This window comes from Leptopilina boulardi, unplaced genomic scaffold, assembly GCF_019393585.1.
Source record: "Leptopilina boulardi isolate dan_hultmark-lab unplaced genomic scaffold, ZJU_Lbou_2.1 LbouV2_156, whole genome shotgun sequence".
In the NCBI taxonomy this organism is placed as follows: Eukaryota; Metazoa; Arthropoda; class Insecta; order Hymenoptera; family Figitidae; genus Leptopilina; species Leptopilina boulardi.
Window position 1 is genome coordinate 671,706 of NW_026137703.1, and position 11,158 is coordinate 682,863.

The window sequence follows — 11,158 nt, forward strand, 5'->3', positions numbered from 1 at the left end:
TTTTGAAACTGGTGGTCTGTAGCATTCTCCCTCTATTTGACACTTAGAACAGCAGTTATATCCAGTATGACCTTTTAGATATAAAATGAAGGATTTTGCAGGAGCGTCGCAAACTACAGCATCTATTGTTACCTTAATATTCTTAAATCCATTATTACAAATAGCGATTGCTTCTTGTAAAAGTGGGTTAATAAATTCGTTAGCATCCAATGGTTTCTTCATTCCATAGAAGGCACCAACAGGGTAAACAGTTTTTGAATTTATTTCAGAAAGAAGAAGCAGCCAAAAAGAGTTAGTTCCACTTTTTTAAATTGGAAGGCCATCCACATTTAACACTAACCTCAAATTATCATCAATAATTCCTTCACGCCTTTTTTCAAGAAGAATGTTGCTAATTGCTCTCTCAAATCCAAAGTGATAGTATGATCCACCACACATTTCGACAATTTCAGTTTTCCTAAGCGTCCCCAGTAGAGTTCGTGCATCCATTGGCAAGGTGGCATCGAAATATGTTCTGAGTAGAAGTAATAAAGCAGAAATGGCAATTAAGGTTATATGAAATCGTAATGCCCATTTACGTAGGTTTATTGAAAATTGATTTTTGTTTTTATTCGTTTTATCGTTATAATAGAAATCAGCACTTTCAGTGTCTTCTTCTACAGTGTCATCTTCCTCCGTATCTTCGTTATCAAAAAAATCATTCAACTTTCTCGCGTCCTCATTCCAAGTAATTTCAAAATCCGATTCAGATGAATCATCATCATAAGAATTGTTAGTTAAAATGTAATCCTTAGTTGCTTTAGTCTCCATTTTGAAAGATTTATCATCAAAATAATTGTCACTTAGAATGTAATTATCAGTTGCATTGGTCTCGATTTCGACAGATTTGTTTTCAGGATGTGAAGTCTTTGAATTTTCTTCGTTGCACGTGAACATAGAGGAAGATGCTTAAGCCAACTATGTTTAATGAAGGTCGGTCATGGTTGAAATTATGTGAATCCATATTGGACGGAATCAGTGATACATCTGAGACTCCTGCATCACTGTTTTCGAGGACTCTTAATGAATCAATTTTAGATTGTAAAAACTTTCGATCTTTTAGCGAGCGTTGTTGAACAATTTGTCGCACACGGCGAGTTGTTATGTTACCTATTGTTGTTCTCTTCTTTGTAATTTTCCCCATAATTACTGAAATGCGTTTGAGACAATATTAATTTTTTTTATTTATTACGAGCACATCATGTCACATTCGACTGGTGAATCGTATATGTATTTACATATAATTGTGTGAGTTTCCAGAAAAAGTAAAATTTTTTTTTAATTTTCAATTTTTTACCACAATACTTTATATATGGGTATAACGACACCCGTAATATATGAACCTAATAATATATACCTAATTAATTTTGTTTTCAAGGTTATTTTCAAATACATACTATAATTAAAATTGATGCATTTGTCAAAAATTACGTTCCAAATTTTTTTCTATAAATGATAAACATTTTGTTTTCTGCAGCTTTACTTATAGAAAAATTAAAAAATGCTATTTAATAAATTTGTTGGTAAAATATTTAATTTTCTTCCTGAGTGACAAATACTTTGAATAATGTTTTCCTTTCAGTCTGTAAAATAATCTTTTAAACATTTTTTTATCTAGACCGATAAATTAGTTAATCCGATTGATACCATTTGAAATTTTCAAAATTCCCGCCAAACAATTGTGTATGCAATGCAACAGATAGAACACGATTGAGAACGATTGCATAAATTAAAAAGTCACTCGTTGCCAATTGTAAGAGTACGATTAAGAAACACGATTGGTGACAATATAAATTTTTGTCCAATTGTTTTCAATAGATTTTTTCTAGAAGGGAATAGAATGAAAGTTTATTATACACCATCGATTTAAAAATTATTGTCTAATAAAAAAACGTCACTGAATGAGAATGAAATGCTAAAAAACTTTTGTTTTAATCAATATTGAGATATGCAAAACTGAACTGTATATTGTTTCGTTTTTATTTGGATATTTAAACAAAATTCAACTTTATTCAGTTTTGATTCAGATATCGGAATTTCATTGATGTTTCGATAAAATGAAAAAAAATGGTAATCTTAATACAGTAGAACCTTGATTATCCGGATTTTCGATTATCCGAACAAATTTTTCGTTATTTTTTTTTTAGATTTGAGGCATTCAATACGATAAATTGACGTAATTTCATATTTTACATTCATAAGAAATATTGTCGTTTTATGTATTTGAAGATTTTTAAAAAATGTTTATGTGAATCATTTTAATTATTTTTAAACAAAAAATTTATTTATATTGACTTTAAGAGTTTTAATTTTGTATAAGTCAGTTTTATGTAAATAAATACTTAAATAATTACTTTATGAATCGAAAATTCGTTTATTTTATCATTTATCCGATTAACCGGATTTTTGATTATCCGAACACATGCCTGCATCCATTGGTCCGGATAATCGAGGTTCTACTGTACATATTTAATAAAATAATAAAATAAAATGTAAAAATAAAGGGTGGTAATATTAATACGTTTTCTCTCAAGCAAAAAATATATCTTTGAAAAATAATAAAACAATAAGCAAAAATATCTTACGCGTTTTGCTTATATATTTTTTATGTCAATAGATATTTTATTATCATTATTAACATTTTAATTTTATTATAAAACCGAAACAAAATTTGTCAGTTTTTCATTTATTTACGGAAAATAGAATTTTTTAGAGAATCGTGATTGAAAAATAAAAACAATGCAAAATTTTCAATTGTTCAAAAAAATACCTAATATTTTATTAAAAAATTGTGATTTAAAAATATAAATTTTTTGCACTGAAAAAATGTTAGTCGAAATTTTTTTTACTACTTCTTATATACTACTAAAATAATAGTTCAGTTGATTGAAATACCTAGTTAAATTTCAAAAACAACTAAAAAATCTTGCACTAACTTCGTTCTCAGTTCTTTCGACTAATTTTCAATAGTCAATCTTTTAAATTCAGGTGAGGACTTATTACATATTTAGAGATGTTGAAAAGTATCAGGATCTCATAAAACATATTTCTATATAGAAAAGAATTTGTTTTAACAAGTTTGTCAAATATTTTATAAATGAAAAAACAACAAAATTTCTCCACGAGAAAGCAAAAACAAAAGTCATTCACGAAAGACTAACTTCAAAATATAGACAGAATGAATGAAAGAATTTTATATAATAATAATAATAATTATTATTATTATAGTTAGGGGGCGTCCATAAAGTACGTAAAACTTTGAGGAGGAATACAGTATTTCTTACTTTCAATAGATAAAATGGCGCTAATTTATGTAAAATATCTTACAGAGATGGAGGGGTGGGGTCAGAAATTTAAAAAAAATTTTTAAGTAATTTGTGGACGGCCTCTTAAATATTTAGTTAAATTAAATTGAAAATTCATTATCAGATTCGAAAGTCAATTTTGTTTAATTTTTATTCTAATAATGTTAGAATGCAAAGTCCACTATTGGTTCAATTATTATTGTAATTCAAACATTAAATTTAAAAGTTATTATGAAAACTTATTTTATTCCATTATGTATTTGATTAGAATCAATTTTGAATCAAGTAAAGACTCGCATTTTATAATTAGTGTAATTAAAAATGAGATTAACTTAACTTTTTGTTTAACATTTTTATTTAAATAAGGGTAATTGAATGTAATTTGTATTAGACTTATTCGTTATTTGTTACCAAATCAGAATTAAAATTATATTTGACCTTTGCTTCTGTAAGGAAATCGAAACACTTGTTTCGTTATCGAATAAGAATCAAAATATATTCGCAGTAATTCTGTTTTGTTTACACATATCGTAACAGAATCAAAACTCGACTTTCGTGAAATTCTTTTTAATAATTATAAATCTGAATTTCAACTGTTTCTGATAAAGAATATCTAATTAAAAATTCTTGATGAATTGTGTCTACTCAGTCTATGTTTAATAATCTTAACAATTCCAAAGAATAAAATATATACATGTTGTTTAATTGACCAGCCGGATGAGACATGATAAATATTTTTTTTTAAACTGATTTACATTCAAAAATATTTCTTTCTTTTAGGAATTTTGTAATTAATTTTTTTATCTGGTTCTCAAAAAATTGTATGAATGTAATAGATTTCTAAACATGCATTCTTTAATCGAAAATAAGATTTGTGTATTATTAAATAATAATTTTGTAAATCAAATGGGCCAAAAGATTTTTTCTGCATAAATCAAAGATGATACTTACTTATGAAATGTTGCAAATTTTAAAAATCACAAATTTTAAATAGATGAAATTGAGGTTAGAAACACCCAGATGAGCCTGTTTTTCTGTCCGACTTTTCAAAATTGAAGATTCATAAGTATCATCATAATTCATATAATATACTGTCTTGGAAATCACGAATATTTTTACTTCACTTAATACACCTGCATTAACTATCAATGAACAACGATAAAAGGCACTATAAAACAATCATGGGAGCACGAGGCAATAGCACATGAGCGATATGAAAGAAAATTTTTTGCATCTTTCTCTGTCTGTTGCGCAACTATGACGCGCAGCTACATCGTCTTGGAATTTTACAATATTTAAATTTTTCACTTTATTTATTTTACGTGTTAATGGTTAATTCAAGAGAAATAGAAAATATATTTCTAATCCAGGCTGATTTTACACTTTTATTTGTAAAGGGATTAGCTAAATCTTGTTAGTGAGTGCTACTATTTATACTGCGGAAATTACGTCAAAATTTTTCCACATTGAATGACGTGATTTTCGCAGTATGAATAACAGCACTGACTAACAAGATTTTGTAAACCCCTATACAAATAAAAGTGCAAAATCTCCGTGGATTGGAAATATATTTTCTATTTTTCGAGAACTAATCGTTGAAACATAAAATAAATGAAGTGAACAATTTAAATATCATAGAATTCAAAGACGATATAGCTGCGCGACAAAGTTGCGCAATAGGCAGAGAAAAATGCCAAAGGAATTTGACTCCTGTTGTTGTATGTTTCCAATATGCTTTTGCCTCGTGCTCTCGTGTTTGTTTTATAGTGTCTGTTTTAGTTGTTCATTGACGGTTAATGAAGCTTTTATTTGGTTTGTAAGTATAATTTAAGTTGTGTATTATATTATATATTTAATTGTGTAAGTATATGATTATATATAATGGAATCTAGAAACGCCGGCCGGCGAGAAGCGTGTTTAACACGTGTTGGTTTTAATCTCAATTTTATCTATTAATTAACATATAAACTTTAAATCTGCATCAGTACAAAATTTCTTTAATTATATCTTAATTATTTTATATTCTGATTTTAATTTGTACAAATTTTGTTTTAGAATAAATATGTAATATAATTTTTTTCTATAATTATATAAAAATGTAGTCAAGAAAATTTTACAGTAATTAATGATTTTAAGAAATAAAATGTTGATATCTGAAAACAATTTTAATAAAATTATTATTTTTCGTTATGAATATTAAGTATAACAGTACATCCCACCTTAAGCAATAAAACGTTTTGTTAATTCGTTTCAGAATCTTAAATTTTTCAATTAAATAACTTTCTTGACATTTTCTTACTATTTTTCGAGAATTCGACTTGTTTATTTATTTTAATATTTCTTCTATCTCGAAATTGATCCAAAATTTTCAAGTTATTTATTTCCAAATAAAATTTTTAGAATTTTTCATCCAATTAAAATTATTGGTTGCTTTTTAAAAATTTAATTAATATGATAAAAATATTATGATAATAATTAATGTTTTGTGTAAAATTAAAAAATTAATTTTCAAAAAGTTCGTATTATTTTTATTAAAATTAATAAGAATTTTAAAATGACACTTTCCATAAAATTCGGTTTTCAAAATTTAGTGATTCGGGCAAATTTTCTTGTTTCTTTGCCAGAATAAGCATTTCTAAACTCTAATTGTATCTTTACAATTAATTTCTTCTTCATTCCGATGTATTTTTAAGATATTTAATATTACAAAAGAAATGTTTAATATTATTTTCAGTCCAATTAGCTTGTGATTTGGTTTTCTCATTGCCAGTGAAATTAATAATTTGTTGGCGAAAATACATAGTACGGCAGTTTTTTATAATATAATATAATAATATAATCATTACTCTTCGACTTAGTCCTTCCAGTCCGATATTAATACTTCCATAAATTATTATATTTGATAATGAAATGAAATAAGAAGAAAATTTATATCATAAAATACAATGTTGTCCATTATTTAAAAAATAAATGTTAAAAATTTAATGTCAAATTCATCAAATATCATTTTATATTTTTTCTTGAAATTATCGAAATAATCTGATATCTTTGTCTTTTTTTTTTAAACAATAGCTTATTCTGCTTTGTACGACATTCTTTGCAATTCTGCAATACTAATTTTTATTGTGAATATTTTCTTCAAATTACATTGAGTTTCCACTCCAACATTCTTATATTAAATTTTAAATTTTTTATATTTATGTCAAACATCCTTAATTCATTTTATTTCATTACCCAGATATCACCAAGAATAATTTCTAAAAGTATTATTTTTGTCAAATTTGGCTGCAAAGACTTAAGTCGAAATATGTTTTGGCATAAATATTATTTACAGACCGATTTTCAGAGACCCTACAGGAGGCGGAAGAAAAATTAGAATTCTATCATTATGAAATGTCGAATGTTGAAATCGACAACGAAAAAAATCAGGAAACATTGAAAAAATCCAGGCACAGCAGAAATATTAAAAAGGAGACCAGTGATTCAGAAGACACAGAAAAAAAGAATTATATTTTTAAACAAAAATTTAATTCTTCGATTCCAGTAAAATGTGGAAATAATAGTAATAATTTTCTTATTACTTTATTACTATTCTTTATTTCTTATTTAATAAAATATATTTACAGATTATAATGAAGAAGTGGTTCACTCTACATTAAATGATGGAGAAATCAATAACAAAGGTAATAATTGTTATTTATATACTCATGTATTGATTTAATTGATTATTGAATACAGTTTAAAATATAGTTACAGATTTTAACAAATCAACGGATGACTCATCATTAGTTACAAACAAATCAATTGGCAAGACTGTTCCGATTATTCCTGAGAGTGCTACAGATGACTCGACATTAACGAATTGTAAATCAAATGCTCAACAGCAAGTAATTCCTGGTAGCGACATGGAATCTAACAGCGGGAAAACTAAAACACAGAAAAGATCATATGCAACTGCATTTTCGACTCTAGACCAAAATTTAGGAGAACGTAAGTTGATATATATCATATGCGTTAGGCTCAAAGATTTTTTCAGGGTTACCGCAAGTCGGGGGAATCAGGGAATTTACGTAAGAGAAAATTAAATTGGTCAGAAAAATAATATTTTTAAATCGAATTAATTTTATTTTAAACTAAAATTCTTAATAATTTAAATCGCTGTGAAGAAATTGATAATTATTATATATTCATTTCAAAAATTATTCAAATTTCAAGTAATTCTATTCATAAATCTGAAAAAATTGAGATTCTAAGAAATTTCCATTTATTTGTTAAAATTAAGAAAAAAATTACCAAATTAATTGAAATTTTATTACAATTTATTAAAAAATTATCAAATTAATTGATATATTGTTATTAATTTTATAACTGTTAATAAATTGAATAGGGTTTTACAGAAAGTAACAATAACATGTAAAAAGCAGCACTAAAGGTTCTAAATTATATGTAAAATATTTTAAATACGAATTAGTTGCAATTATAATTTTTTATAATTAGACAATTTTGAAAAGATTGAATTTCACACTTTAATACTTGATTTTTCAACTAAATTTATTTCGAAATATTTTTATTACTAAGGTATTTGGAAAGTTTTTCATTTTCTCTGTATGGGAAACGTTCTTAATAGTTGATATTGCAATTTTTATTATCATTATGGATTGAGAGAAATCAGGACAATTAGAAAAATTAAAATTTGTAGGGAAAACTCAAGGGAATGGTATTAATTTATTCGTTCAACCATTGTTATCAGTAGGTAGTCAGTTAGCTAAATTTTATCAGTTGTAAAGAAAGCATAATATATTTCTATGAATGTAACGAAAATGTTTTTATCACAAAATAGATACAGAAAGTTTTATAAATAAAAAAAAACTCATTTTCACAAATTTTCATATAAATATAATAAATATAACAAAGTAAATAAACAAACTGGAGGACCTTAAAAATAAACTTTCTTACTTTCAGTAACCCCATATGAAGATGTCATATTAAATAAACTAAATAGAATAGGAACGACAACAGAACTTATGAGTCGCCAATTACAAAATATACCTCAAATTAACGCCAACGGTTTTCCAATTCATTCATTTTCTCATAAAAATAAGGACTTGCAAATATTTCCAATTGACGACGAAGAAACTTTCAAAAAAGTCGATAGAAAACTTGCTCCAGAAACAGAGTATTTCACAAAAGTGGTAGGTATAATATATTTTTTATTTAAAAAATGTTGTCTAATGTCAGAATTCTCATTAAGAATTATTTTTAACAATAATATTTGCAATATGCGATATGATTCTAAAGTATAATTTTGTATTTAATTGTTTGCCAGTTTTATTTATAAAAACTAGTCAATTTTGTAAGCATTAACAAAAAGTAACATTTATCTTTTTAAAAATTTAAGCCAATTAAATTTATTTTATTCTGTACATGTTTGTACCTTTTCAATGTGTTATCTAAAATTAGAGAGGTTGTTACAATGATCACAAAAAAACTTTTAAATTATAAATTCATTTTTAAAATTAAGAATATTGTTTATAAATGTTAAGTATAAAAAAACAAACCTTTGGAATGCAAAGCTAAATAAAAGCATAAAAAATCTTTAACAGCGTAATTGACAAAAGTGTATTAAAATTTCATTTTAAGTACTTGAAATATAAATATATTTTGACTTTGCCATTATTACCACTAATAAAGTTCTTAACTTTTTGCAGTTCACTGCCTTAAAAGCTGTTGGAAAATATTCAAATTCCAGTCTAACTGTCAACGCTGTAATGAAGGAAATTTTTACTCTGAACATGGGCGATAAATTTTGCTTAACCGGCAAAAATAAAAATCAGTTCGTTTTTAGAGACACGATTATATACAAAGTTGTTTCACGTAAGTAGTATTTCAATTATTTTATTTTGTAATTTAAAATTTTAAGAAATTTCAAATTAAATCATTTTTCTAAATTTCGATTAATAAAGATTTTATCAGGCCTCGGATAACGTGACTGTTTTCGACATATTTTCGAAAACTGATACATTTTGATTTCTACATTATATAACTACCGTATATACGATTTATAAGTATAGTCAAATCATTCAAAAATTATTTTCGTATGATTTTCTTTAGATAATTAAATTTTTTAAATAACTATATGTATATACTTAATTCAAAAATTTTAAAATAATTTAAATTTCGTAAAATTTTAATAAAAATAACAGATTTCTTCAGTGTTTCAATTAAATTTTTGAAATATATAATTGGAAAAATTTTGATTAATTTGAATTTTCTAAAATTGAAATGAATATATATTACAAGTATTTCATTAAAATTTATAAAAAACAAGTTTTGGAAATTTTCAATTGCAAATTTTGAAAATTAGTTTCATAAAATTGTTTTAGAATATTTTTTTGAAAAAGTAATTCCTTGAATCCTCTCATTATTTTTTTTTTAAATTTAATTAAAATTTCTTAGAATTTTTCCAAATTTTTAAAATGATTTTTCAAAAATGGATATGCTTTCAAATTGTCAAAAAATTCTTTTAATGAATACAATTATTTTCCATAATTTACAATGCAATATTTCTAAAATACTCATTCTCAGACCTATTTTAATATATTTTTTCAAGATTTAATTATTTTCAAACAAAGTAAATTGAATTTCTTTTAAAATTTACAGTTTTAGATTCATCATTAAAATGTTAAAGAAATCATATACTTTTACATTTGTGATTAAAATTATTATGCAAAAAGATAATTATATTTTTTATATTTTACAAAAAGTAAATTATTTTTACAAGATTTTACTATCTTTCTATTATTTGGAAATTTTTCTATTAAAATATAATTAAAAAATCTATTATCTTCAAAAAATTATTTTTAAATATTTTTAAAAACATAATTTTAAGAATTTTTGTAAAATAAATTATTTTAATATTTTTGGTTAGAAATGTTCAATAATTTACCTTAATAACTTCTCAAAAAAGAAATAATTAAAAAAAATAACATTTAGTTACAATTATTCTAAAAAATTAAATTTTTAAAGATTTTTCAGAAAATTATCAAAAGTAATTTATTTAAAGAAGAAATTTTTTTAAATATTGTAGAAAATAATTAAATTCTGGTTGAGTTACTGTTGTAATTTTTAAAGCTAATTACATATGTTTTATTTAACGAGACTCGAAGTTATAGATATCATCTTCATTATTGTTTAAAAAATGTTTCTAAATTATTTTCATTTTTAGAATCTCTCTTGCATATTTTACCAGAGGAGACCACGAAGAATAGAGATGATTTGATTGGAACATGGCTTTCAAATTGTAAAGGCCGTATTTTGAGAAAAGAAAAGGAAAAGTAATTGACATATTAATAATAATAATAATAATCATAATATTAAAACTTATTATTTCAGAAAACTTATTTACATATATTTTTTCTTACAGCAGAAAGTCAGCACCTGTGCGAATCCAATTATAAGTGAACAACAATTTTAAATATTTATCGAGGCAATGGAAGTTTCGTCGCCAGCTTTAAATTCTAATTCTATATTTCTATTATTGTATTATAATATTATATATATATATATATATATATATATGGGACGTTTCACGTCAACCGGCCCAAAGTTATGTCCAAAATTCTATGCAATAAAAATAAACATGTAATACATGAAAATACTCGTAAACTCATCCCCTTTCAATTGCAAAGTGGCAGAATTGAAAATTCAAAATGGCGTCCTTACTATGTCAAGTGGAAGCGGCTAACTTCAGAAATAAGTAAATATATTTATTAATTTCTTTTAGAAAATTATGCAAAAATTTTAGGTCACCACAT

General features: G+C 24.6%; 1 protein-coding gene across 1 annotated transcript; it reads left to right on the forward strand.

The window, feature by feature from the left end:
* Positions 1 to 6,108: 6,108 nt before the first annotated feature.
* On the forward strand, positions 6,109 to 10,902 carry LOC127276928 (uncharacterized). The gene is made up of 8 exons (XM_051297679.1): positions 6,109 to 6,146; positions 6,691 to 6,906; positions 6,971 to 7,027; positions 7,095 to 7,334; positions 8,307 to 8,536; positions 9,053 to 9,218; positions 10,570 to 10,678; positions 10,768 to 10,902. Exons 2-8 carry the CDS (start codon positions 6,738 to 6,740, stop codon positions 10,799 to 10,801), a joined length of 1,005 nt encoding a protein of 334 aa, XP_051153636.1. The 5' UTR covers positions 6,109 to 6,146; positions 6,691 to 6,737; the 3' UTR covers positions 10,802 to 10,902.
* The last annotated feature ends 256 nt before the right edge of the window (positions 10,903 to 11,158 follow it).